The sequence below is a fragment of the Catharus ustulatus genome, chromosome 12 (assembly GCF_009819885.2).
Source record: "Catharus ustulatus isolate bCatUst1 chromosome 12, bCatUst1.pri.v2, whole genome shotgun sequence".
Taxonomy (NCBI): Eukaryota; Metazoa; Chordata; class Aves; order Passeriformes; family Turdidae; genus Catharus; species Catharus ustulatus.
This window is the reverse complement of record NC_046232.1, coordinates 21,441,639-21,469,467: the sequence shown is the minus strand read 5'-3', so window position 1 is coordinate 21,469,467 and position 27,829 is coordinate 21,441,639. Positions and strand designations below refer to the sequence as shown.

At 62.1% G+C, this 27,829-nt stretch overlaps 3 protein-coding genes across 5 annotated transcripts; 1 reads left to right on the top strand and 2 right to left on the bottom strand.

Moving 5' to 3' along the window:
* Positions 1 to 421: 421 nt before the first annotated feature.
* On the top strand, positions 422 to 4,975 carry IDH2 (isocitrate dehydrogenase (NADP(+)) 2). Of its 2 annotated transcripts, none has more exons than XM_033070405.1 (11): positions 422 to 472; positions 1,327 to 1,418; positions 1,739 to 1,904; positions 2,252 to 2,412; positions 2,496 to 2,639; positions 2,742 to 2,878; positions 2,966 to 3,117; positions 3,191 to 3,303; positions 3,380 to 3,477; positions 3,590 to 3,682; positions 3,942 to 4,975. In XM_033070405.1, the coding sequence occupies exons 2-11, from the start codon at positions 1,368 to 1,370 to the stop codon at positions 4,027 to 4,029; spliced, it is 1,203 nt and encodes a 400-aa protein (XP_032926296.1). In that variant the 5' UTR covers positions 422 to 472; positions 1,327 to 1,367; the 3' UTR covers positions 4,030 to 4,975. The 2 variants fall into 2 exon arrangements, with proteins under 2 accessions (XP_032926296.1, XP_032926295.1); XM_033070404.2 differs by lacking the exon at positions 422 to 472 and adding an exon at positions 550 to 1,103.
* ZNF710 (zinc finger protein 710) lies at positions 4,880 to 27,704 on the bottom strand. Of its 2 annotated transcripts, none has more exons than XM_033070403.1 (5): positions 27,470 to 27,704; positions 7,101 to 8,520; positions 6,420 to 6,611; positions 5,836 to 6,010; positions 4,880 to 5,675 (listed from the first exon to the last, which is right to left on the bottom strand). In XM_033070403.1, the coding sequence occupies exons 1-5, from the start codon at positions 27,529 to 27,531 to the stop codon at positions 5,509 to 5,511; spliced, it is 2,016 nt and encodes a 671-aa protein (XP_032926294.1). In that variant the 5' UTR covers positions 27,532 to 27,704; the 3' UTR covers positions 4,880 to 5,508. The 2 variants fall into 2 exon arrangements, with proteins under 2 accessions (XP_032926294.1, XP_032926293.1); XM_033070402.1 differs by lacking the exon at positions 27,470 to 27,704 and adding an exon at positions 25,647 to 25,703.
* Positions 14,744 to 17,832, bottom strand: LOC117001813. Its single transcript, XM_033070406.1, has one exon. It carries the CDS (start codon positions 17,782 to 17,784, stop codon positions 16,735 to 16,737), a length of 1,050 nt encoding a protein of 349 aa, XP_032926297.1. The 5' UTR covers positions 17,785 to 17,832; the 3' UTR covers positions 14,744 to 16,734.
* Positions 27,705 to 27,829: the final 125 nt, after the last annotated feature.

Genomic DNA, 27,829 nt, shown 5'->3' with positions numbered 1-27,829 from the left:
GTTTGGTCCAGATCTCACGCAGGGCTTTACAGCTAGATTTGGTGCTGGGCCAAATCGGCCCCGGTCCCCATTCCACATGGCATTTTACAGCCGAGTTTGATCCCGGCTGGGTTTGCTCCCGGTTCCACGCGGGGTTTGGCCGGTTATCCCCAACCCCGATGTACCCAAGGATGCACCATCCCTCTGGAGAGAACGAGGACCGCTCGGCACCGCGGCCGCTTTGGCAGAGGGGCGGGATGCAGCACCGCCCCCAGCCCCACCGCGGGACCCCAGCAGCCCCTTCCGGAGCCCCCGCGGGGCCCCACGGGGGGATCCGGGGCTGCGTCCCGCCCCGGGGCGGAGAGAACCGCGCCCCGCGTCCGCCCCGTCGCGTCCGCCCCCGCCATGGCCGCCCGCTGCCTGCGCGCCGCCGCCGCGCTCCGCTGCGTGCCCCGCCGCCCGCCGCCCGCCCGGCCCGAGCAGCGCCGCCACTGTGAGTGGGGACACCCCGGAACCCGCCACCCCGCGGGGGGGCCGCTCCCGTTCCTCGTTCTTTCGGGGGGCGGTGTCTGAAATCGGATCCGCGCTCTCGGTGACCGGCGGTGCGCGGGGCTTTGAGGGGTTGGTCGCTAGGTCTGGTCCTGGGGGGGTCCCGGTTCTACCAGGGGTTTAGCAGATGAGTTTGGTCCCAGGGGAGTTTGGTGTCGGTTCCACGTGGCGTTTTGCACTCCAGCTCGTACTTAATCCGAGCCTGGTGCAGGGCTTGGCTCGAGGTCCCGGACCAAGGCGGGATTTGGTCCCCGGGAGGGCTCATTCCTGCTCCCGGCGCCACCCAGGGCTTTGTTCTGTTTCCTGCCAGTGCTCCGGTCCCACTCAGGGGGGTCACCTCTGCGCTGGGCACCACGTGCGGTTTTACAGCCTGAGCCGCAGACAGGTTTGGCAGCCGGAGGGGTTTAGTCCTGGTCCAGGATCATCACAGGGATTTGCACGCCGGTTTGTGCCTGAGTCTGGCCCCAGGGGACTGCAGCTGCTGCTGGTTCTGGTCCCGTTGTTCACCTCACTGAGGCATGCACGCGGATCCCGCTCTCAGAGGAATGTGTCCCTGTCCCTGTCCCCCTCTCATGGTGGGTTTTGCACTCTGACCCCCACTCCAGCGGGGGCTGGCCCCAGTAACCGGCCCAGACCCCAGCGGGGCTTGCCCCTGAGCCGTACCTGTCCCTGAGTCAGGCTGGCCCCCACACCTGGCTGGATGGAGCTGTGTGGTGCCCACAGGATGTCCTGGCCCCACACAAGGGTGTGGAGCTGTGGGACCAGGGGTGCACCCCTAACACCCCCATTGTTCTCCAGATGCCGACAAGCGGATCAAGGTGGCAAATCCAGTGGTGGAGATGGACGGGGATGAGATGACACGAATCATCTGGGCCTTCATTAAGGAGAAGGTGATGGGGTCCTGCCCCAGGAACGGGCGGGTGTGCCAAAAGTGGGGCTGGGGGAGTGTGGGGGGAACGGGTGATCCCTGTGCTGCCCTCTGTCTGTCCCTCTGTCTGTCCCTCTGTCTGCAGGAAACAGGTCATTAAATCGGCACAGCTGCCAGGAGGACCCTTCAGTGAGGCGTGTTCAAGGCAGGGGGGATCATCCTGGCCAGCAGAACCATCTTGGGCAGGCAGCCAGGCTGGGCCAGGATGGGTGCCAGGGCTGGCCATGCCGCGGTGCTGCTTCCCAGGCTGACCCCCATTCTGACACTGTCCTGGCCCCTCAGCTCATCCTGCCCAACGTGGATGTCCAGCTAAAATACTTCGACCTGGGGCTGCCTCATCGGGACAAGACAGATGACCAGGTCACCATTGACTCAGCGCTGGCCACGCAGAAGTACAGCGTGGCTGTCAAGTGTGCCACCATCACGCCTGATGAAGCCAGGGTGGAAGGTGGGCAGGGCAGGGGGCCGAGCTCCTGTCCCGGTGGGGGTGCTGAGTCTGTCACAGCCCTCTGGGGTCAGCAGCGCCTTCCCACTGCCAGCTCTGGTTCTGGTGGGCTGGGGGCTGCACCATACCTAGTGCTGTGCCCCCCTCCCCACCCTGGGGGCTCACAGGTGCTGTGGGGACCCCATGGCCCTGGGGACACACTGACCCCTGCTCCGTGACAGTCACGATCTCATGCTGGCTGTCCCTCCCCTTGCAGCAGGCTCTGGCAGCAGCCCTGGTGGAGCTGGGTGCTGGCAGGAGCCACGGGGGGCTGGGGGGGCATTCAGGGGTGCCATCTGCACACCCCACAGAGTTCAAGCTGAAGAAGATGTGGAAGAGCCCCAATGGCACCATCCGAAACATCCTGGGCGGGACGGTGTTCCGGGAGCCCATCATCTGCAAGAACATTCCTCGCCTGGTGCCCGGCTGGACCAAGCCCATCACCATCGGCCGCCACGCCCACGGCGACCAGGTGAGCCGGCGCGGTGTGGGGCTGGCGTGGGGCTGGCCAGCAGCTCCCTCAGCCCCCGCTGACACTCTGCCTGGCCCCCGCAGTACAAAGCCACCGACTTCGTGGTGGACAAGTCGGGGACGTTCAAGCTGGTCTTCACGCCCAAGGACGGCAGCGGGGCCAAGGAGTGGGAGGTGTTCAACTTCCCCGGCGGCGGCGTGGGCATGGGCATGTACAACACGGACGAGGTACTGTGGGGCTCGGGGGGTCCCTGCAGGGCCTGGCCACGCCGGGAGGGGTGCCAGGCTGAGGGACAGGGTCCCACGAGGTTCGTGTGCTTCCCTTTGCAGTCCATCTCTGGCTTTGCACACAGCTGCTTCCAGTACGCCATCCAGAAGAAGTGGCCGCTCTACCTGAGCACTAAGAACACCATCCTCAAGGCCTACGACGGGCGCTTCAAGGACATCTTCCAGGAGATCTTTGATAAGTATGGGGAGGGCTGGGCTGTCCTGGGGGTGCTGGCAGTGAGACCCAGGCGGGGTGAGCATGGCTGACCCCTGCTCTGGGCTCCCAGGCACTACAAGACGGAGTTTGACAAGCTGAAGATCTGGTACGAGCACCGGCTCATCGACGACATGGTTGCCCAGATGCTGAAATCCTCCGGTGGCTTTGTGTGGGCCTGCAAGAACTACGATGGGGATGTCCAGTCAGACATCCTGGCCCAAGGTGGAGCAGGGTAGGGTGTGCTGGACTGGCCATCATCACCCTGGGAGCTGTGCTGACCCCTGTCCCACCGCAGGGTTCGGCTCCCTGGGGTTGATGACCTCTGTCCTGGTGTGTCCGGACGGGAAGACCATTGAGGCCGAGGCCGCCCACGGCACCGTCACCCGCCACTACCGGGAGCACCAGAAGGTGGGTGTGCTGTGCAGAGCCCGTCAGCTGCCTGTGCCAGCTGCCCACACCACAGCTGACCACTCTGTGTGCGCAGGGACGCCCCACCAGCACCAACCCCATCGCCAGCATCTTCGCCTGGACACGGGGCCTGGAGCACCGCGGCAAGCTGGACAGTAACCCTGACCTCATCAAGTGAGCAGGGTGGGCTGGGGGGCCCGGGTCAGGGTCCCTGCCAGCAGCTGCTCGGGTGGCAGTCGTGGCAGGGCCCGTGGGGCTGCTGGAGTCACGGTGCTGCTGTCCCCAGGTTTGCACAGACGCTGGAGAAGGTTTGTGTGGACACGGTGGAGAGCGGGACCATGACCAAGGACCTTGCTGGCTGCATCCACGGCCTTGCCAAGTACGGGTGGCTCTCAGGGTGGAGCAGGGGGGTGGCCACGAGAACAGCATGGTGACCACAGGGCAGCCACAAGGGGACAGTGACCAGGAGCTGGCTGTGCTCAGTGGCCACAGGTGGCCTCTCTGGACAGTCCCCAGGGACCCGGGGTGGCCGTCACAACTGACTGGGGTGGGCAGGGGCCACATCCTGGACTCAGGGCTGTAGTGTCTGTGGGAGGAAGTGGGCAGGGACCCCCACCAATCCCTCTCTGTCTCTCCAGTGTGAAGCTGAACGAGCATTTTGTGAACACGACCGACTTCCTCGATGCCATCAAGAACAACCTGGACAAGGCTCTGGGCAAGAAATAGGGGACAGCCTCTCCATCTCCGGGATGGATGGGGCTGGGAGGGGCACAGTGCCCTCCACCAACTCACCAGCATAGCTCAGGAACAGTTGAATAATTTTTCCAAAGTTTTCTTAGGAATGTTTTTAAAGCCTTTGTAGCAGGGGAGTGCAGGGGTGGGGGGCGTGTGGGGTGTGTCTGTCCTGCCCTGGTTCATGTACCCCATAACCGTGTGGTGCCATTAAATATCTCCCCAGGCATGGCACAGCTCTGCGCTGCGGGCACGGAGGGACGTGCACTCCAGCATTTTGGCACTGCCTGAAGGTGGCACAGGGGCTGCACAGCCCTGCCGTGCTGAGGGCGGGCTGGGGCTGACCAAGGCTGTGGCCATCTCCATCCTGCCCTGGCTGGTAGTGGGGGGAAAGGGGTGGTAGGCACACCCAGAGCCACCCCAGGGCTTTTGGGATGGGGCAGATGGTGCTGCAGGGAACAAGTCACTAAGTGTAGGGTGTGTGTGGGGTCAGCACAGTGTCCCACACCCTGTGCCCTGGCTCTGTGATGCCTGCCAGCACCCAGCCCAGCTCTGGGAGGCAATGCTGTGGGTGCTGCGAGTCCTCTGCCCCGCGGCAGAGAGTGAAGAGCCCAAAGAAGATCCCAGACTCAGCCCTGCCCTGCCCTGCCAAATCCCTGGGCAGGGAGGAGGCAAACCCCCACCTCACAGGCTGCCCCATGGGAGCCTTTCCTCCAGCCCCAGAGCAGCTGGGGGGCAAAGGAGGGGGTGCCAGCTCCTTAGGGGGACTCTGCCCAGGACCCCGCTCTGGTCCTCAGCCCCTCACAACCCCCTCTCCCCACACAGACCACACAGCTTACACGGGTTTACAAAGCACATTGGTTGAAGGGAACTGAACTCAGTGTAAAGATAAATCCAACCACGCGGCACATCTGAAAAAAATAAATTACTTTCAAAATACCATCATTTGCTGGGGCTGGGCTGGGTTTGCCTCCCCCGGATCCACCGCTGGCTGCAGCTCCAGACCCGGAGCTGTGGGCACTGACTGCGCCCTGAGCTTCTATGAAAATACTCTGTTCTGCATCCCAGGGGCTGACAGGGAGCCCCGGGGCGAGTGGGAAATGCAAACCCACCTCCTCATGCGGGCAGGGGCTCCTGCCGGTCAGGGGGAACCCCTGTGCAGCGAGGGGGGGACCCAGGAGGTAGAATAATTAGTGATGCTCATCATCTTGCTCCACAGCAGCCCCTCCCACCCTTGCTCATTCAGTGATCTGCTGGGTCACATCTGCCCTGCCTGCAGCTTCAAGTCACAGGTGCAGGGTGCAGGCAGGGGCAGGGGGGCAGCAACAGAGCCAAGGCAGGTCCAGCAAAGTCTTCTGGACATCCCTGTGTTCCCAAGCCCAGTGGGAGCCATCCCTCCAACTCTGGGGGACCTGGCTGAGTGCTGCACCCCCCTGTAACCCCACCAAGCCCCCACAGCCCCACCAGCCTCGGCTACAACATGTTGTAGTAGGCCATCTCCTTCATGGCCTGCTCGGCCAGCTCGTCTGGGGGGTTGCCCACAGCCCCGTAGCCGTAGGAGTTCTCCTCCTCGAAGTCATCCATCTCCTGCTGGCCGTCCAGCTCGGCGTGATCAGCCCCGGCCAGCTCCATCATGGCATCTAGGAGTCAGCACAGGACACACAGTCATGGACCTGTGAGGAGGGCTGGTGCCAGCAGCTCCCCTGGAGCCCAGAACTGCCCAGGAGCCACAGCCTGGGTGAGAGGGCACGAACCTGCTGCAGGCACCACGGCACAGCCCAGCCCACCCCAGGCACCCACCTTGGCTGTCCAGGCTGATGTCCATCACCCCGTGCTTGACCTTCATGTGCCGGCTGAGGTTGCCCTTCAGGTTGAACTTGCTGGAGCAGTAGGGGCACTTGAAGGGCTTGCTGCCAGCGTGCAGGTGCATGTGCCCCAGCAGGTTGTACATGCGGTTGAAGGATTTCCCACAGACCTGCCAGCAGCATGCCCACAGTCAGCCCCAGGGCTGGCAAAGGCTCTGCAGAGCAGACCTGGCCCCCAGGCTGCCCTGGGGCTCCCACCACGAGTAACGGGGCTGCTGTGCTCCTGGGGGAGATATTGCTGAGAATAACGGGGCTCCCTCCCTCCTCCCGTGGTGTGGGGGAATTGGGGTGCAGTGTGGATGCTGCTGGGAGCTCCAGAGCTCCAGAACTGGCCAGAGAGAGGCACTGGTTGTCATTTCAGCAGCAGCAATGCTCCCATCACACCTTGGAACAGATAATCCATGCCCAAGCGAGCAGGGGACACATCACAAAGCTGCTTCCATGCCCAGGCACTCAGCCTGGGGCACAGCAGAGCAGGAGCTGTGCCCCCGTGTGCCCAGCTCCGTCAGCCCCCCGTACCTTGCACTTGAAGGGCTTCACCGGTGAGTGCACGATCATGTGGGTCTTGAGCGTCTGCTTCTGCACGAAGGTCTTGAAGCAGATGTGGCACTGGTAGGGCCGGACGCTGGTGTGGATCAGCATGTGCCGCTTCATGTTGGCCTGGAGGGTGAACTCCCGCCCGCACACCTCGCACTTGAACTCCTTCACGCCCTGCAGGGTGGGACAGTGTGGGCTGGGGGAGCCTGGGCAGACCCCCAGGCACTGGGGATAACATGGGTGGTGCCAAGAGTGGAGAAGGGACCTCATGGGCAAGGGATGGGCTCCTCACGCTGAGCACAGCACGGGGTGTATCCGAGAGCCCAGCAACATGCTGGGTCCGTGGGCTGGACAGGCTCTGTAAGGGCAGCCGAGTGCCAGCTCCGCACAGCACTGCCCAGGACACCCTGCAGCACGCTAAAACTCCCTCCCTGAGGAAGGGAACCCCAGAAGGGCAGGGGCTGGGTCCCAGGGATCCCCTCACTGTGTGTCAGTGACCCCAGCTCATGCCAGCAACCAGTGCCACTGCCCACCTGCACCACCCACCTCCTCCCAACACTGGGGACACTGGGACACTCCTCTCCGCCAGCACCCACACCCAGAGCTGGCACAGCTCCCCTGGGCACGATGAGGGCAGCACCCCAGAGCACCCTGAGCCCCTACCTTGTGCGTGAGCGAGTGCTGCTTGAGGTGGTGGATCTGGCTGAACTCCATGCCGCACTCGGTGCAGACGAAGGGCCGGACGTTCTGGTGCTTCAGCATGTGGTTCTGCAGCTGGCTGCGGTAGTGGAAGGACTTGCTGCACTCCAGGCACTGGTAGAGCGTGGGGCCCTGGTGCGTGGCCAGGTGCCGCTTCAGCTGGGTGAGCGTGGAGAAGTCCAGCCCGCACTCCACGCACACGTGGCAGCGCCCGCTCTCGTGCTTCACCTCGTGCGCCTTCAGCTCGCTGGGGTAGGCGAAGCCGCGGCCGCAGAAGCGGCAGCTGTAGGGCTTGATGTCGGTGTGCAGCAGCATGTGCCGCTTCAGGTGGCTGGTCTGCGTGAAGGCTTTGCTGCACACCCCGCACTTGTGGGGCCGCGTGCCCTGGTGGGTCAGCAGGTGGGTCTGCAGGTGGCTGGGCTGCTTGAACAGCTTGTTGCAGTGCGGGCAGGAGTGGGGCTTGATGCCGTTGTGGCCCAGGATGTGGGTCACCAGGTTGTACTTGGAGGTGTAGGACTTCTCGCACATGCGGCACTGCCAGCGCTTCTGGCGGTCGCCCGCCTCCACCAGGTAGGAGTCGTCGATCTGCACGTTGATGTCCAGCCGGTCCAGCTGCGCCTTCCTGCTGTGCTCGCTGGTGCCGCCGGCCACCTCCAGCTCCCCCGGCTCCTGCCAGCCACAGCCCTGCTCGCTCTTCACCGGCTCCGGGGACGCCGGCACCGGGGCCTCGGCCTCACCAGGGGATGGGGCACCCGCCTCGAAGGTGGCCATGGCGTGTGGGGCCCCCACGGTGCTGCTGGCCAGCTCGCTGCCCCTGCGCCGGCGCTCGGTGCCCTCCAGCTCCCGATGCCGGCGCAGGTGCCGCAGGCGTCGTGGCTTCCTGCTGAAGGTGCCCAGGTCGATCATCTCCACGGCACCACTCTGCCCTGCTGGCTCCTGGCTGGGCTCGGGGGGCTGGGGCGCGTGGCTGGGCTGCCCCTCGCACTCCTCGTCCCCGGGGACCGGCACGGTGTACGGCGGCTCGGCCTCCGCCTCTGCCTTCTCGCTCTTGACCTTGGGCATCAGCCTCACAGGCGGCCTCTTCCTCCTCCGGGCATGCTTCTCCAGGGAGGAATCTGCTTCCAGGGCGTCCTCATCCTGCCCATCGCCAGGTGCCAGCTCCTCACCATCAGGCTCCCCAGGCTCCATGGTGGCACTGTCCAGCTGCTCCCCGGCCAGCCCCGGGAAGAAGCCGGCGGGGGTGACGGTGGCGCCGAGCAGCTCATTGTCGGACACCAGGCCCAGGACCGCGGCCTGTGCCAGGGACAGCACCACCACGGCGTCCGTCTGCGTCCCGCACTCGCTGAACCGATCCATCTCTCGCCGCCGGCCTACGCTGTCATGGCTGGGGAGGGAGAGACAGCCCTGAGCCCCTGGCTCACAGCAGCACACACACTGTGCCCAGGGGCTCGCTCCAGCCCTCAGTGCCTCCCTCAGGGACCCCCAGACTGACCCCCAGACTGAGCCGGGTGATGCCAGCGTGGTCCCCAGCACCCACAGCCGGGATGGGGACAGAGCGGCCCCAGGGGTTTCTGCTGCAGGGCTGGGAGAGGAGGGAATCTTGGATCCATGCCCACTGCCAGCCTCTCTGGATGGGCTGTTGGCTCCTGGGGCTGGGGTTTGGCTGCTCGCACCCCTCGGGCTCCTGAGAGTGACTCCAGGCAATGAGTGCCCGCACAGTTTGGGAGCTGGTCACAGCTGGGAGAGGCTCTGAGCTGTGGCAGGCACAGGGAGCATAAACGACAGGGCCCAGACCCAGTAGGACATGAGATGTGGGACTGGGCTCAGCCTGGGGCTAGCTCAGCCACCCTGGGGCTCCCAGCACCATCCTCCCAGCGAGCACAGCCAGGGATGCCACTGGGAGCTGCCACTTGTGCTGAAGGAGTGTTCTCCTAAACACAATTATTCCTGCAGCTACAACAAAGGAATCTTGCGGGGGAGGTGAAACTGGGATAAATTCTGAGCCAGATCCTGTCACAGTCCCAGGGAGAACCTGCCCAGCATGAGGAGATCGTGGGATGAACCTCCACTTTGGAGAAGGAAAACCCCACAGAGCCTCGGCACCATCCCTGCAGGCAGGACAGCTGCAGGGACACGGAGCAGGGCTGGGGACATTCACTGTGCTGCAGGCACTGCCTGCTCCTGCTGACCCCAAAAGTGTCCCTGCCCTGTGCACCCAAACACCAGACACAGCACATGGGATGGGATAAGGGGATGGGATACAGGGATGGGATGGGATGGGATGGGATAATGGGATGGGATGGGGTGGGGTGGGATGGGATGGGATGGGATAATGGGATGGGATGGGATGGGATGGGATGGGATGGGATGGGATGGGATGGGATCCATGGGATGGGATCCATGGGATGGGATGGGATGGGATGATGGGATGGGATGGGATGATGGGATGGGATAATGGGATGGGATGGGATGATGGGATGGGATACAGGGATGGGATAGAGGGATGGGATAGAGGGATGGGATAGAGGGATGGGATAGAGGGATGGGATAATGGGATGGGATGGGGTGGGGTGGGATGGGATGGGATGGGATAATGGGATGGGATGGGATGGGATGGGATGGGATGGGATGGGATGGGATGGGATCCATGGGATGGGATCCATGGGATGGGATGGGATGATGGGATGGGATGGGATGGGATGGGATGGGATGGGATGGGGTAATGGGATGGGATACAGGGATGGGATAATGGGATGGGATAATGGGATGGGATGGGATGATGGGATGGGATACAGGGATGGGATACAGGGATGGGATACAGGGATGGGATGGGATGATGGGATGGGATACAGGGATGGGATACAGGGATGGGATACAGGGATGGGATACAGGGATGGGATACAGGGATGGGATAATGGGATGGGATACAGGGATGGGATACAGGGATGGGATACAGGGATGGGATAATGGGATGGGATACAGGGATGGGATACAGGGATGGGATACAGGGATGGGATACAGGGATGGGATACAGGGATGGGATACAGGGATGGGATGGGATAATGGGATCGGGGTAGCTCGGGTACCTCCCCGGGATGGAGGGGAGCGTCCCAGGCAGGTACCCCCGTGTGCCCGGGATGGAGGGGAGGGGCGGCTGCAGGCGGCAGCGGGGAGATGAAGAGGAAGAGGATGGGGGTGGGAGGAGATGAAGGCGATGAGGGGAGGGTGCGGAGGAGCGGAACAAAGCGAGGAGAGGGGGAGGGAGGGCGGCGGCGGGAAGAGGAGGAGGAGGGCTGGGAGCGGTGGGAGGAAGGAGAGCGATGGGCAGGGAGGGCAGCGAACAGCCCCGGGCACCCAGCCCTTCCCTGGGGCTCCCCCGAGCTGCCCACGGCAGGCAGGGGACGGGGACAGGGGACAGGGGACACGGGACGGGGGACACGGGGCAAGGGGACACGGGACAGGGGACGGGGGACACGGGATGGGGAACACGGGACACGGGACGGGGGACACAGGGCAGGGGACACGGGACACGGGACAGGAGACATGGGGCAGGGGACACGGGACAGGGGACACGGGACACGGGGCAGGGGACACGGGACGGGTCCCAGGCGCTCTCCCAGCGGGGCACAGGGGTCCGTGGTCCCCCAGCATGGGCTGGGTCTGTGCCCCCCAAACAAGCACCAGGGAACAGGGGGCTGCCAGAGCAGAGCAGCACAGACAGTGCCGGGAGCTCACAGCCACCCCAAACAGGGGATGCCAGGGGAAAGGAAACCTGGGCAAGGGCTGAGCTCCCTCCTCAGCAGGGAACCCAAAGGTCTGTGCTGCACAAACCCCTCTGCAGCCGCCTGCATCGAACACACGAGCCCCGGGACCCGCGGGGAAGATTTGCTCTGTGTGTGTGAATTTGCAGTGCTGTGTGTGTGAGAGAGTTTGCTGTGGGTGTAGGTTTGCTGTGCTGTGTCTGTAGGTTTGCTGGGCTGTATGTGTGTAGGTTTGCTGTGCTGTGTGGGCAGTGTTTGCTGTGCTGTGTCTGTAGGTTTGCTGTGCTGTGTGGGTGTAGATTTGCTGTGCTGTGTGTAGGTTTGCAGTGTTTGCTGTGTGTGTAGGTTTGCTGTGCCGTGTGTAAATCTGCTGTGCTGCGTGTATAGGTTTGCTGGGCTGTGCTGTGTGTGTAGGTTTGTGCTGTGCCGTGCCTGTAGGTTGCTGTGCTATGTGTGTAGATTTCCAGTGTTTGCTGGGCTGTGTGTGTGGATTTGCAGTGTTTGCTGTGCTGTGTCTGTAGGTTCGCTGTGTTGTGTGTGTAGGTTTTCAGTGTTTGCTGTGTGTGTATTTGTAGTGTTTGCTGTGTGTAGGTTTGCAGTATTTGCTGTGCTGTGTGTGTAGGTTTTCAGTGTTTTCTGTGTGTATTCCCAGTGTTTTCTGTGTGTGTATTCGCAGTGTTTGCTGTGTGTGTAGGTTTGCAGTGTTTGCTGTGTGTGTATTTGCTGTGTGTGTATTCCCAGTGTTTTCTGTGTGTATTCCCAGTGTTTTCTGTGTGTATTCCCAGTGTTTTCTGTGTGTGGATCGCGGCGCTCCGGAGCAGCAGCTGCACAAACAGCTCACAGGGAAGCACAACAGGGCAGAGGCAGCTGCTTCACTTCCCGCTCTCACTTCCCCGTTCTCGCCTCGGGACTTGCCCAGGCAGCTGGAATCACCATTTCCCAACACACTGGTGAGTGAGGGGGGGTCAGGCACTCCAGCTCACCCAGGAAACTCCCAACAGCCTGGAGAGCAGAGCACTGCCGGCCTGGCTCCAGCAGCCCAAGGAGAGCAGAGCACTGCCAGCCTGGCTCCTGCAGCCCAAGGAGAGCAGAGCCCCATGGCCACAGGGCCATGCCCAGGACTGGAGCAGAGCCCCACGGCCACAGGGCCATGCCCAGGGCTGGAGCAGAGCCCCATGGCCACAGGGCCATGCCCAGGGCTGCAGCAGAGCCCCACGGCCACAGGGCCATGCCCAGGGCTGCAGCAGAGCCACAGGGCCATGCCCAGGGCTGCAGCAGAGCCCACGGCCACAGGGCCATGCCCAGGGCTGGAGCAGAGCCCCATGGCCACAGGGCCATGCCCAGGGCTGGAGCAGAGCCCACGGCCACAGGGCCATGCCCAGGGCTGCAGCAGAGCCCCACGGCCACAGGGCCATGCCCAGGGCTGGAGCAGAGCCACAGGGCCATGCCCAGGGCTGGAACAGAGCCCCACGGCCACAGGGCCATGCCCAGAGCTGCAGCAGAGCCACAGGGCCATGCCCAGGGCTGCAGCAGAGCCCCACGGCCACAGGGCCATGCCCAGGGTCAGAGCAGAGCCCCATGGCCACAGGGCTGTGCCCAGGGCTGCAGCAGAGCCCCATGGCCACAGGGCCATGCCCAGGGCTGCAGCAGAGCCCCAGCACCGTGCAGAGCCCCCTGTCCCAGCACTGGTCCAGCAGTGACACCAGCACCTCCCCTGCTGCCTGCCCATCCCTCTCCCCCATGGCAGGGTCACACAGCAATGCCAGTGTCCCCTCGGTGCCTTGGTGGCATGTGCCCAGCTCCCAGGACACTCGTCCATCTCCCCCTCACCTGGTGCCTGCTGTCCCTCATCCTCAGGGCTTGTGAAATTTGGGTTCTTTCATCACTCCTCCTCCCACTCCAAGGTTTAGTTTTGGTGCAATCTCTCCCCCCATCTTTCCCAACACACCTGGGAAGATCCCGGCTCTGTCCTGGCACATCCTGCACACCCTGCCCTGGCTGCCCCCACTCCAAGTCTCCACCAGCTCCTCACTCTCCACCTGGCCACTTAAAGCAGTTTTTTTTCATGGCTTTCACTTCTTTGCGCTATTTCACTTCCACTTTCCTCTCTTGCTCCATGATTAGCACCCCAAATACCCACTAGCTCATCAGGGTAAGGGCAGCACCTGAGCAGGTGCCAGAGCCAGAGCTGGCACCAGCAGCAGTCCAATTCACCTGACCCTGCCCAGGTTCCCAGCTGCTGACCAGCCTGGTGCCACAGCAAACAGGAGATTTAGGAGCTGCTCTGGCTGTGCCCTTCACAGGACCCCACTGTGGGACCCCACTGCAGCCCCCCTGCCCCAGTGCCTGGGGGTCCTGGGGGTTCCCTGGGGCAGAGGTGGTGGGGGAAACCTTCGGGAAAAGCTCCCAGGGCACAGGATCGAGCCCCAGGACAAAGTAAGACCCTGGGCATGGGGGGCTCTCACTGGGAAGGAGTTAGTGAAACTGTTCAAGACTTCTTACCAGAAAATGGCAGATAATGGATCTGATATTTGTGAGAAAACCTTTGATTTTATTTTCCTTTCTTTCTCAAAAGCAGCCTTCATTTAAATTTAATAAAGGGGAAAACAGGCTTTCATCTTGCCTGTAGATTTCATATACAGCTGCTCAACCCCCCCACAATTCCAAACAGAAAAATGTTGTTTTCATGAAAATCCTAACTAAAATTATTCTTAAACCTGAGCCAGCATGTCTGTCCTGCCCCAGCCCCAGGATCTGGGGCCACCTCGGCTGCACTGCCCACCCTGGCTCTGTGCTGGTGGTGTGTGCCAGGGGCTGACCCACAGAGCAGCAGAACCCAAACTGGCACTCCTTGCCCCAGAACTGACCCTGGCACAGAGGAACTGCTGTAAAAATGAGCCAAAGCTCTGAGAAATGGGCAGCAGCCACGGGGCCAGGTGCTGCTGCCACAGAAAACAAACACCTGTTTAAATTCTGTCTGGCTCCACACCAGACACTGCCAAACTGCATTTCCAAAGGAAAACTTTTTGTTTTAAGGAAAACTTCTCCAGAAAGAAGAAACCTCTACTGAGAGTGGATCAGAGCGTGGCCGCTCCCTGCACCCCCAACCAGTGACAAATGTGACATGACAGTGTCACTGAAGGGCTCCTGGGTGGAGGAAGAGTGTTCTTTGGGGGCTTGGCTTCACAAAACAAAGGACACAACCTGGGATTTGCAGAGGGATGTTGATCATGTTTTCAAGGAGAGCAGGTGGAAAACCAAGTTGGGGAAAGTGAGGCTCTGAGAGAGCCAAGGGCTGGTGGAGGGCGTTGTCAGAGCACATCAAACCCTCCCCAGCCTCTTCAGGGGTACTTCCTCTGAAAATATTCCACTGAACTGGGATATCCTCACTCTGATCACTGTGTCCATCAACCAGAGGTAAATGCTTACCCCTTTGAAAATGAATGGTTATTGGCAAACTCTGACTGGGGGGGAAAGGGAATGGATTTCAAACGCCCAGAGGTTACAGTGCTGCAGAACAGAACTGTGATGAGCACTGAGCTGGTTCCTCCAGTGTCTGCCCAGGGATACAGATCCAGCACTGGGTCCTGTGAGAGGGCCAGGCTCAGGAGAGCAGCAGTCTCACTGCAGAGGGACAGAGCTGCCACCCCAAACGCTCTCCCCAGCACACAGGCTGTGCTGAGCTGTGACATCCCACTCCTGCTTCCTGTTCTGCTGGAAATCCCCTCTTCCCTCCTGACACTGAGGCTCCATCCCTCTGCTCCTCCATCCCTCTGCTCCTGCATCCCTCTGCTCCTGCATCCCTCTGCTCCTGCATCCCTCGCTCCCCACCCCCAGTATCCCTGCTCCTCCATCCCTCCCTTGCTCCCTCATTCTTCCCGTTTCCCTGGCAACGCCCATCTCGCGCCGAGATCTGTCCCCTCTCTCCCTCTTATCTTTCTCCTCTCTCTTTCATCTCTCTCCTAATCTCCCTCTCCATTCTGAACCTCTGTCCTTTGCTTCCTTTCTCTCTCTCTCCCTTTTCATCTCCCCCAAAGCCTTCCCTATCTCAGGGTTACAATTACTTGAATCTCACATTAAAGAAATGATCTGTTTAATTAACCACCGGCCAGCCCACACGCCTGGCACGGGACCCCTCCTGGCTGAGGACGAGGGGGTGACACTGCCCTGCCACCCCCTGTCCAGCCCTGACCCTCCTGTCCCTCTTGTCCCAGAACAGGCTGGGCCAGGTGGTCCTGAGCTCCCTCCAAATCTGGATTCTGGCTCCATGATCCCAACACAGCCAGCACAGAGGGCAGCACTCCTGTGCCACACATCAAATTCTGTGTTACAGCAAAACAAGGGGAGACTCAAACCCACGTGGGAAAGGTTCAGAGTCCTGATTGCATCCATTTGGGGCAGTGGGATATGGGGGAACACGGGTGGGTCTGGCTCTGGAGCAGTGGAAGGAGCCTGGCTCTGGCTTGGGGACACTCCCACAGGATCCTGTGCTGTGGCACAGCCAGGACCTGTGGAGCAGCCCGTGGCCACCAGCCTGTCCCTGCCCTGGGGTGTTCTCCTTAGGGAACCTTGGATGGGCTGAGCAGAGAAATGCTGGAGCCAGCATTCTGCTCTGCAGGGGGAAACCTGTGCTGTGTGAGCAGCCCAAGGTGCACCAAAACTGCAGCAAAACCTCACCAAAACTGCAGCAAAACCTCCCCAGAACTGCAGCAAAACCTCACCAAAACTACAGCAAAACCTCCCCAAAGTCACATCAAACCCTCACCAAATCCCCTCTGCAGCTGCACCAACGGTTCACGCCCAGCGTGGTGCCCAGGCAGGAGCGTTCTGGGGAGCGGATCCTTCCTGACCCCACCTGCCTTCCCAAGGAGCTCCTGCTGCTCAGCATCTCCTCCCAGGCACGGATGGTGTTCAGTCCTGACCTCCCAGCCCTTGTGCCCTCCCAGCCCTTCCCAGGGTGTGGCAGCAGGGCACAGGGAGCGGGGACAGCCAGCTGAGCCCTGGTGGCACCTGGAGCAGTGCTGGGCCAGCCCCTGCTGAGCCAGGGCTCTCCTCAGAGCCCACATCACCATGGCCTTGTGGATGTGTGTGAGCCCTTCCTCACTGCCCTGGGAAAGGGACTGACCCCTGGCAGCTCGTGTCCCTCTGAGCTGAGCGCAGGGACTGACCACGGGGACTGACCACGGCCAGTGTCCACCCTGCAGGATCTGCCCTTAGAGCTTGTCACATCACTCCTAAAACCGCTGGATGCAGAGCCCAGAGGCAGGAACAGCCTTTAGCTCAGTGCCTGGTGTGGGGTGAGCTGGGGCAGAGGGGCTGTGGCTGCCTGGACCCCTCTGGCAGCACCCAGAGCTCCAGGGCTTTGTCACCGGTTTGGGACCAGCAGAAAATCCGGAGCAGGGAGGGCCCCAGCCCTGCTGCTGTCCCAGCCTGGCTTCAAAGGCTCCACACAAACCCTCGCTCTGCCTTGGAAAACAGTTTTTGCTTTTAAACGAAATAAACAGGGAAAGAAAAGACTTTCAAGTTCCTCCTTGCTGTAACGGCTTCTCCCCGGCACAGTCCCTTTCCTCTCCGAAAATAGCCGAGCTATTCAAAAGAGATGCGAGAAGAAAAAAAGGAACTGAATAGAGGAAAAGGGAAAGAAAAAAATGGAGCCCCAAGGGGGTGGAGAAAAACAGAATGAAAAGACAGCAAAAGTAAAGAAAAGGGATGAAAAATAAAGGAGGGGGAAGAGAGAGACAGACAGAGGAGCTTTGAAAGGAAAGAATGCTGCCAGCCTGAATACAGGGAGCAGGAAAAAAGGGCCCTGAAAAGAAAGAGCCGGCTGGAATGACCTCTCATTCAGGGCTGTGCCAATCACCGCCGCGATGGAAATCCTTTCTTCTTCCCTGCATTCTCTCTCTTTCCAGCGGGGGCAGAGGGAAGAGGAAGAAAGGGGAGCTAATTCTCAGCATAGCAGAAAATAAATCTGCTCTTTGCGAGGGCCCTGAAAGGCGCCGAGGCGCTGACAGCCCCGGGATGGGGCAGGAAGGAAACGGGGCTCGGTGATGCTGGACCCTTCCCCACCTCCCAGCCCTCTGTGGAACGGGGGAGCAAACCCCCAAAAAACCTGTGTGAACCCAGGTGAACCCCCAAAGCAGGGAGGACCAGGGATGGCTGTGGCAGAGCAAACCCAGGTTGGCTGGGCTGTGCTGGGGGCACAGGGGGGACAGGGTGGCTGCAGCCCCTTGGGGCCAGTCCCAAACCCACAGCACCCACCCTGAACACCCAGCAGGGTCAGAGTGCCAGCCCTGCCCGGCTCCTTGGACAGAGCCTGGCGTGTGGAGATGGAGCAAAGAGCCCAGAATGAGCCCAGAATGAGCCCAGAATGAGCCCAGAATGAGCCCAGAATGAGCCCAGCTGCAGGGGGACAGCAGCGCTGGGATGGGGGACAGAGGGAGGTGACAGGGAGGACAACAGGAGATGGAGCCCAGCAGGACACAGGGATCGGCTCCCTGGAGTCCTGCAGGGACCAGGGGATGCCATCCCACCCCAAAGCACCCCAGGGTGGCAGGAATGTCCTGTGGCATCACTCCTGCTGGACACGGCTCCTGCTCAGCATCCCCAGCCCCAGGGTTAATCATAAATTGCTGGGAGCTTGGGACAGAGCCATAAATGTGGCCAGAGGTACGAGGAGACAGCACACAGGCAGGAGGGGTCAGGAATCCTGGTGGGTGTGACCCAGCTGGCTGTAAAAGGGGAAAACCAGCCCAAAATGATACAACAGGGAGATGTGTGTGACCCCAAAGGGAACAGACTGCCCGGTGGGATGTCCAAGGGCTGCTCAATGCAAGGGAAGGTCCCCACAGAGGGAAGGGTCTCACTCGGGGTGTTACTTTGAGCAGCATTGCTGCCCTTGTGCTTGGGAACAATTTCAGTCCAGTTGTGACACTGCCATGTGTCTGTCCATCCTGCAGGACCCTCCTGTCCCTGTGTCCCCAGGCTCTGTCCTGGGCTGGGCTCTGAGGACAGAGCGATGGAAACACAGGGCTGACCCGGATCCACCCACAGCACCGTGCCCAGCCAGAGCTGAGCAGGGAGGGACCCCAGACCATGTGTGACCTGACAGGCTCAGCCTCCCCACCCCAGTCCTGCAGCTGGACAGATGTGACCCCTCGCAAACTGGGCAAACAGGGACCCCCAGCACGGCCCAGCATGGCCCAGAACAGCCCAGAACAGCACAGAACAGCCCAGAACAGCACAGAACAGCACAGAACAGCACAGAACAGCTCAGCATGGCCCAGCACAGCACAGCCCAGCACAGCCCAGCACGGCCCAGCACGGCCCAGCACGGCCCAGAACAGCCCAGCACAGCTCAGCACAGCCCAGCACAGCCCAGCACGGCCCAGCACAGCACAGAACAGCTCAGAACAGCCCAGAACAGCACAGCACGGCCCAGCACAGCACGGCCCAGCCCAGCACATCACAGCACAGCCCAGCACAGCCCAGCACGGCTCAGCACGGCTCAGCACAGCACAGCACAGCACAGCCCAGCACAGCCCAGCACAGCCCAGCACGGCCCAGCACAGCACGGCCCAGCACAGCACAGCACAGCACAGCACAGCACAGCACAGCCCAGCACAGCCCAGCACAGCCCAGCACGGCCCAGCACAGCACGGCCCAGCACAGCACAGCACAGCACAGCACAGCACAGCACAGCCCAGCACAGCACAGCCCAGCACAGCACAGCACGGCACGGCCCAGCACAGCACGGCCCAGCACAGCACAGCACAGCCCAGCACAGCCCAGCACAGCCCAGCACGGCCCAGCACAGCACGGCCCAGCACAGCCCAGCACAGCCCAGCACAGCCCAGCACAGCTCAGCACAGCCCAGCACGGCCCAGCACAGCTCAGCACAGCCCAGCACAGCCCAGCACGGCTCAGCCCAGCCCAGCACAGCCCAGCACGGCCCAGCACAGAACAGCCCAGCCCAGCACAGCCCAGTACAGCCCAGTACAGCCCAGCTCCCCTGCTCTCCCACAGCCCATCCTGGGCAGGGGTCCCTGCAGGGCTGGGGGTCTGCTCCCCATGAGATCTGTGCACGGCTGGGCTCTGCCACGATCCCCGTGCCTGCTGTCCCCTCTGCAGGGCTGGGAACGGGGTAATCACAGCTCAGGGGCTCTAATTGGAGTGTGGTAATTAACACTGAGCCGGGCAATCCTCCAGGAGCTGCCAGCTGCAGGAGGGCTGTGCTGGGACAGGACAGGGGCTGCAGGGCAGGGGACACCTCAAGCTGTGTCTGCTCCAGCAGATCCACACTCTGAGGCTGTTCTGGCTGAGAAAAACCGCCCCGTGAGCCCGGGGACATCCCTGAGCACTGCACAGGCTGTGGTTTGTGATGTTAGCGAGGCAGGGGGACCCCGACCTCCAGCTCTGCAGATCAGGAACCACCTCTGGCACCAGAACTGAGCCCAGCCCAGCCACACACACGGGGAGTGCCCCTTCCTGCAGACCCCAGCTATGGCAGGGACAGAACCAGAGCTTCCCTCCATGGCAGAGCTCTGCAGATCAGGAATCACCTCTGGCACCAGAACTGAGCCCAGCCAGTCACAAACACAGGGACTGCCCCTTCCTGAAGACCCCAGGGGACAGCAGGGACAGAACCAGAGCTTCCCTCCATGGCAGAGCTCTGCAGATCAGGAATCACCTCTGGCACCAGAACTGAGCCCAGCCCAGCCACACACACGGGGAGTGCCCCTTCCTGCAGACCCCAGGGGACAGCAGGGACAGAACCAGAGTTTCCCTCCATGGCAGAGGGGTGTGGGCAGAACTGGGGAGCACTGAGCCCCCTCCACCCCCACCGGGCACTGCACAGGCCCCCTGGCAATGTCCCACTCCCAGCTTTCCAACAACAAGGCTCTCTGAGGCGTCACAGCATGACAGGAACAAACCCAGCTGCACAGCTGCCAACACCACTTCCACTTTCAGATCCCCAAGGTGGGAAAGGTTTTGGATCCTTTTCTGCACAGCTGAGCAGGGCAGGGAGCGTTTGGGAGGCTGGGCTGGACAGAAGGAGCAGGAGGCACCGGACAGAGGTCCCTGCTGGTGGCAGCTCAGAGCTCCCAGCTCAGGACTGACCCAAGCCAGGTGTGGAAAACACATCTCCATCCCACATGGCCCAAAGCCAGCCGTGCCTGCTGCCCCCACAGCACCAGCCTGTCTGCAGGGCAGGGTTTGACATGCACAGCAGCACAGGACTCGGCTGTTTCCCTGGGGGAAGGCAGGGGTCTGCTCTGGTTTTCCTGGGGGAAGGCAGGGGTCTGCTCTGGTTTCCCTGGGGGAAGGCAGGGGTCTGCTCTGGTTTCCCTGGGGGAAGGCAGGGGTCTGCTCTGGTTTTCCTGGGGGAAGGCAGGGGTCTGCTCTGGTGTTCCTGGGGGAAGGCAGGGGTCTGCTCTGGTTTTCCTGGGGGAAGGCAGGGGTCTGCTCTGGTTTTCCTGGGTGAAGGCAGGGGTCTGCTCTGGTTTTCCTGGGGGAAGGCAGGGGTCTGCTCTGGTTTTCCAGGGGGAAGGCAGAGCTCTGCTCTGGTTGTCCTGGGGGAAGGCAGGGGTCTGCTCTGGTTTCCAGGGGGAAGGCAGGGGTCTGCTCTGGGGGTGCTGCACACTGCTGCCAGGTCACAGGGCCAGGGTGAAACGCAATTCCTGCGTGCTGCACGTGTGCTTTTGTGTGTCACCACGCTGGGAAAGCTCCTGCAGCGCTCCTGGCTCGGGGCAGAGGCCAGGATTTCGTACAAAAATACACATATTTATCTTCTGAAAAGGACTTGAAAGGCCGGGGTGTGGCAGTGGTTGGACACTGACAGGGACCCAGCCCAGCACACCAGGAGCAGTGCCCAGAGCCCTGCAGCTCCTGGCTGTCCCATTCCTGAGAGCTGAGCCAGTGCTGGATGAACCTGGCCTGGAGCTGCTGTGGGCTCTGGGGGATGGATCACCTCCCTGCCATGAAGGGCTCCTTGGGTGGCACAAGGAGATGCTGTGGGCAAATCCCGCTCGTGAGCAGCAGGGTGGGGACACCTGCACCATTTACTCATCCTAATTAATATTTGCTGAGGTCTCAGTGAGGCTGGGCTGTCTCTGCCTTGGTTCTGGCTTGCCCTGGGGTCTGCACCACTCACCCTCCCCTGTTCTCATCCCAATCTACACAGCCCCTGTACTTTGTGCCCTTCCTTTTCACAGCCAGAAAGTGCCATAAACACACACAATATTCAGCTGTTGAAATAATTTCCTTCAATGTGTCCCTTGGTGATAATCACAGAGCCAAACCAGCCCCCTGGAGCCCCCATCAATCAGGGCTGGCTCTCGGCAGGCGAGCTCAGGGACGGCCCAGCCGAGGCAGACGGGGATGGATGTGAAGGGATTCAGCAGACTCAGTGATGGATGAGACTCATCCAGCCCTGCCGACAGCTCTGCCTCTGCAGAGCTTTTGTTCTCCAGAGGGCACAGAGCTGCTCTGAGGGCGGGTGCCCCCTCAGCCACGGGCACACGTGGGCTGGAATCATGGAACACCAGGGCTAAAAACCCTCTGAGATCACAGAGTCCAACCGTGCCCAGCACCGCCAAGGCCACCACTACAACATGTCCCCAAGTGCCACTCCACACAGCATTTGAGCACCTGTAGGGCTGGTGGCTGTGTGCAGAGCGAGCACAAGCTGCTGGCTCTGGAGCACAGCCCGGGCAGAGCCAGGAGGGCAGGTCAGCCTGTCCTGGCAAGGGCGACTCCCAGCAGCTCAACAAGGAACTATAACTGAGCAGGGAGGTGTTTGAGTTGGGAGTTTAAGCTGCCCACATTTTGGATGGCAGGAGTCAGGATTCAGAGTAGAGAGTCCTTTGTGAGGAAGGAGACCCTCACAATCCCTGTGGACTGGCTGGGAAGGGAAGCAGCTCCCTGAACATCCATCCTAACCACAAAAACAATTCTTCCCAACAGCAGCCGCCAGCCAGGCTGGTCCTGAGCACTCCCAGGCACTGCTGGATGTCCCTGACCCCCCTGGCCATGTGCAGCATCTCTTGGGGAGGCTGGGATGAGCAGGCCAGGCTGCCCTGAGGCTGGTCCTGTCAAACCAAAATGATCCCACAGCTCCAAGGAGAAGCTCTCCCTTGAGAGCAGCCCACCATGGGCTGGACAGAGGGCTCAAGGGAAACCTCCAGCTTGCTTATGGGGTCCCAGTCCTGAGCCCAGAAGAGCTGGCAGCCTCCCAGCCCCAGCTGAACCCCCAAGCCAGGGGCTGGTGCTGCAGGACGTGGGGAGAGCCCTGGGATGGTGGGTGTGGGAACACACCGGAGGGGACGGACGGGAAAAGCAGCCAGGGAGCACAGCAGGACTGAAACATGAAAAGAAGGGGAGAGACAGAGCTGGTTAAACCAGGATAACGTGGTGAGGGACAGGAGAGAGGCGGGGAGGGGAGAATGGCCTGACACACAGAGAGCAGGCATGAGACAATGCTGCTGCTGAGAAACAGGAAAGATAAATTTAGAGGCAGTGGTGAGCACTCTTCCTCTGGAAGGTCTGCCTGTCCTTCCTCCCCCTCTTCCCCTTCTCCAGGTCCCCCAACATGGGCTGGTGTGGCTCTGAGGGCTGGGGCCAGTCCCCTGTGCCCAGGGAGGGACCCTGTCCCTGCTGGGGGCTGTGGGTCAGTGAAGGGTCCCAGCAGAGCAGGGGCAGCCCCTCGCCTCCATCCCAGCCCAGATTCCTGATCCCCAGCACTCAGGGTGAGCCCTGCCCAGGCAGGTCCCCGTGGAGGAGAAGTGGAAGTGAAACAATGAGCAGCCTGAGCGCTGCTTCCTCCTCCCTGCCCGCTCTTCCTGACAGAGCTGCCCAGAATGGCCTGGCTGGGTTTGCTCTGCCAAGCCCTGCCTGTGCCAGGCTCTGCAAGGAGGAACACCTCAGGGCTCCTCACAGTGCCTAAAGGGGCTCCAGGAGAGCTGGGAGGAACTGGACAAGGAGCTGGAGTGACAGGAAGAACGGCCCTGACAGAGGGCAGGGAATTGTCACAGGGAGCCCAGAGAAACTGGGGCTGCCCCATCCCTGGAAGTGTTCAGGGTCCACTGGATGGGGTTTGGAGCAGCCTGGAGCTGCTGTGCCTTGTCCTACCAGACCTCCCCACCTCCCACAGCCATCCTGGGCTATCCCTGGAGCCAACCTGGACAAGATTCACCTGAACTTTCTGCCAGTTTGTCTTTGCTCTGCACAAGAGCACCTAGACACTGGTCACTGTTCATTTAACTAAAAACTGTGGCACTTTGCAGGGAACATTGTCCAAGCACTCTGAGGACCAGGAGGTGACAGCACAGGGACACTGCAGAGCTGCCCACAGGTGCTGGCATATTGTTCCTGTTAATTTTCATCACAAACACTCCACTGTCACTCAAACAACAGATGGACAGCTGCAAGGAAAGGCCAGGAAAAGTCAAAAACATGTTTCTCCCTTTAAATTAAAGTTTGGGAGAGAAAGTTCACCATCACTTGTTCTCTGAGGGGGAGAGCCCTGTTCCTCTGTTGAAGCTGAAGCCGGGTGAGCAGAGCCCCAAACACACAGACACAGACCTGCCTGCACAGCTCAGCAGAGCACCCATTCCTGACTGTTTCACCGTGTTTTGGGCAGAAACTGGCCCTGAGGGAAAGCACAGGGGCTGTGCCAGGTCTTGTCCCACACCAACCCCACTGTGACCTGCAGCCACTGCCAGGAGGAGAAGGAGAGCAGGGTGTGCTGGGGCTGGGGAGAAAATGTGGGACAGAGAACAGAGGGAAAACACTTGGCACTGGTCAGGGTCTCCGTCCCCAAGGTCAAGCCCTTTGGGAAGGGGACTGTGCCTCATCCAGAGGACTCCAGGCACATCACATCCCTGCACATCCTTCCAGCCCCCCGTGCACGGTGCCCTGATCCATTCCATCCCAACCATTCCAGCTCAGCCCAGACAGGTGGACTCTGACCCAGGGATGTGATGGGGCTTGGGAAACCAAATCTGGGAGTGGGTGGCAGAGGGCAACAGACCCAGCAGGAATGCCCTTGACACGAGGCTGCCCCTCATCCCCACGCCGGCTCCAGCCTGGGCTGAGCTGGAGCTGACTTCTGCACAAGGAGTAACTAAAATAAAGGAGTGCAGGCAGCCTCTCCCTCATGGGTTGTGATGCTGGCATGTTCCAGCCACTGCTCTGTAGATTCCTCAGTATTCCCAGCCGGAGAGCAAAGCCAGACAGTGCCTGTGCTCCTCCCTCTCCACACCGCGATTCCCAAACTAGTTGATAAATTAAAATGGCCCAGTAAAACCCGAAACTCACACTTTCTCAGGGATTAAACCAAGCCCAAAAAGCCAACGTGATGAGCAGCGACCCACACCACTGGAGACACTCCAGTCCTGCTGCAGGGGCCCTGTCTGACCCAGCAGTCACTCCCCAGTTCGGGTGGGGACGTGTCCTGGGGTGCAGCAGAGCTCCAGCTCCTGTTTCCCATTTTGGAGGGACACAGTGTGACCCATAAAGAGGGCACTGCTGCAAAGCTGCCTGCAGGAGAGGAGCCAGGCCCAGCGAGGGGGACGTGCCTGTTCCATGGCTGCTCCTGCAGTGAGGATATTGTCACCCAGGGTGGGAGCAGGGCATGGTCACAGCCAGGGATGGGCACCCTGCGACCTCCACAGAGAGCCCTGAGGCTGGTGCTGCCCAGGGACTCCTCAGAGTCCCCCTGAGAGCCATGCCTGGAGCCTGCCTCCATCCCAAAAGGTGTTTGTTCAGGGCTGTGGGCAGCCCCAGCACCCACAGGATCCGCTCGGACCCACGGCTCGGCGGGGCCAGCTCAGACCTGGGCTGGAGGAGTGGCCCAGACAAGCCTGGGAGCGTGGTGTGGGATGTGGGAATGCGGTGTGGGATGTGGGAATGCGGTGTGGGATGTGGGAGGAGTGTGGTGTGGGACACAGGACCATGCTGTGGGAGTCTGACGGACCTGGGGGAGTCAGGCTCCAGCCCAGGGGAACTGGGATTTGGAGCTGGGGTGGGATCAGGCTCCAGCCTGGTGCAGGTCAGGCTCTGGCAGCCCCTCTTCCCCCCGGTCACCCTTCTCTTCCTACAGAGCCTCTCACAAGGAAAATCCTAAATGCTTGACTGAGTAATTATGATAACTAATTTATCCATTACACCGTGTTATGACCAGAGCTCTGGAGGGCTTTCACACGGCTCCCCTCGCTCCTTTGCTCGGGCACAGAACTCAAAACCCCCCCAGCCCTCCCGGAGCCCCCCGGAGCCCCCCGGAGCACCGGGCGGTCCCGCACCGGGACACCCCGGAGGCGAACCGGGACCTGCCCGGAGCGGGACCGGCCCACGGGGTCACCCCCACCCCCGGAGCACTCTGCGAACACGGGGGGACCCCACCCGGGACCCGTCCCCAACAGCACAAACTCCCGAGGCTGCGGACCCCCGGCGCGACCCCCGAGCATCCCTCCCCGCGCCGCTCCCCCTCCCGCAACAGGTCAGGGCCCCCCGCCCTCCCCGCAACTTCCCCGCCCGACAAACTTTGTGCGCGGCCACGGGGAAAGTTCCGGGGGGGTTCCCGGGGGGGCGGCCCCACGCCCCGAGCCGGGACCCCCCGCGCCCCCCGTTTCTCCGCCGCCATCGATGGCTCGGGGCGCGGGGCACGGAGCGGCGGCACCGCGGTGTCCCCGCTCTGTCCCCCCGGGGAACCGGGGACCGGGGGGGGGCTCGGGGGGCTCCGGTGAGGACTCACCGGCGGCTCCACGGGGCGGCGGCGGCGGCGGCTCCGGGCCCGGCGCTGGGTGCGCAGGAAGGAAGAAGGAGGGAATGAGGCAGGGCTGACGTGAAGGGATGCAAAGCAGCTCCTCCTAACTCGCCCGCCCTTCATCTTCCTCCCCCTCCTCAACTTGCCCGACCACCGCGAACCGCCCCCCGGGCCAGCGGCATCTTCCCCCGGCCCTGGGCACCAGTCCGGGGGTCAGAGGAGGGGAGCGGGGGTGGCGGTGGTCGATGAGGACCCTGCCCCCGAATTCTGTCCCCTCCAGCAGCACAGGGACATTTTCTACCTCACCCTTCATTCCGAGGGGTTGTGAGCCCATGTGGTGATGCCGAGGAGGGGATGACCTTCCCAATGTCCAGCTGGGCATTGCTCTCCTCCTCTAAGGGGTGGGAAAGGTCAGGTGCACCCCAAAAAGCTTTGCAGGGATTGACGGCAAGGACTGCTGTCTCCCCAAAAACGCGATGAGAGGAATCAGGAATTGGAGGGGTTTGGGGGGATGCTGTTCAGCCGACACAAAGAGGAGGAGGGAGAGGTCGCAGTGCTCGGGTGGGGTGGCAGGGAGTGAGATGGGCTGTGGAGCAGGGATGGAAAGGGGAGCTGGTGATGCAGAAGCTGCGGGGTTTGGGAAGGCGGGCGGTGTTGGCCTCCCCAAAAGGCGGAGGGAGAGGCTGAGCTGCGTGGCTGTGGGATGGGGCAGCAGGAGGGAGCTGGTCCCACAGGGAGGGACGGGGCTGGGATGGGGCACGGGAAGGGGAGGGGGTGGCAACAGCCAGGGATCGGTGGGCTGCAGGCTTTGGCTCCCATCGTGAGGAGGAGGATGAGGAAGAGGAGGATGAGGGTCTCCTCCCCACAGAAGAAGGAGCATGTGGAGGCATTGATTCGACTGGTGTGCCGGGAGATTCTCATCTCCATGGAAGCAGGTGGCGCCGGCCGGACTAATCGCAGTGGAGTTTGTCTCCACACGCAGCCCTTTGTCTGGGCTCACTTCTGCTTTTCTGGGCTTTTTTTGTGCTCGTGGTGAAAACTGAGCCCCCTGCTCTGTCCCCCTGCCGCTGCTCACATCCCCCACGCCGCTCTGCCACCCCGCACGTCCCCGCCGGCCCAGCCCCGAGCCTCCCGGAGCCCGGACCCGGCCGGTGTCACCGGTCCCCAAAGTGCCACTGCCCTGCCCGCACTGCCAGCCCGGCCTCGCCCCGCACGTGGCCTGGGAACGGCTCTGCCTACACAAATATTTGCCAATCCTGGGGAGGAGAGACGAGGCGCAGGGAGATTCGCTGCCTTGAATTCCCGTGGGTGCTCCCGGGGTGTGCCTGGAGCTGGCACGGAGCAGGAGCGGCACTCGGGGAGGGGCACGGAGCGGGGCACGGCGCACGGCACCGGGCAGGACCCGGGGGGGACACGGAGTGGGAACAAAGCAGGCACGGGGCGGGACGCAGAGTGCGCTGCACGGTGCGGTGGCACGGAGCGGGACCGGGACGGGACCGGGACGGGACCGGGCCAGCCCCGGCACCTCCGGCTGTCAGCGAGCACTGCCCGCCCGCCTCAGCCAATCAGAACGCGGATTCAGAAGGAAGCGGCCACCTCAGCCAATCAGAACGCGCACTCAGGATGATGCCGCCATCCCAGCCAATCAGAACGCGGATTCAAGAGGATGCCGCCTCAGCCAATCAGAGCGCGGATGCCCGAGGCTGCAGCCGCCTCAGCCAATCAGGACGCGCGGTCTCCTGTCCTGGTCACTCCGTGCTCTTCCCCTTCCCTCTCCCCGTTCCTCCCGCCCCGCCGAGGCGCGCACTGACCCTTCGCTCCCTGCCCTCGATGTCCCCCGCCGGTCCCGTCGGCCCCGAGGAGCCGTGTCCATGCGCCCCGGGTAAGGGCCCGTGGCTAGCCGCCGGTGCCACGCGGGGTTGCCCCGCCCTTTTCTCACCGTCCCCAGCACGGGGCGCTGTTGCCGGTGTGTGCCCGCGCTGGGGGAAGCGGGCCCGGGCAGCGGCCGGTGAGCTCTGACCCCGCGCCCAGGCGCACGCCCCCTCCGGGCGGACAAGAGTCGCTGCCCCTTTAAAGGAGGGCGTGGCCTGGCGCAAAGCCCCGCCCCCTGCGCGGCGCGCCGGTCCCGGCGGGGCTGGTGCGCCCCCTGGCGGCGCGCGCGGGGAGCGGCG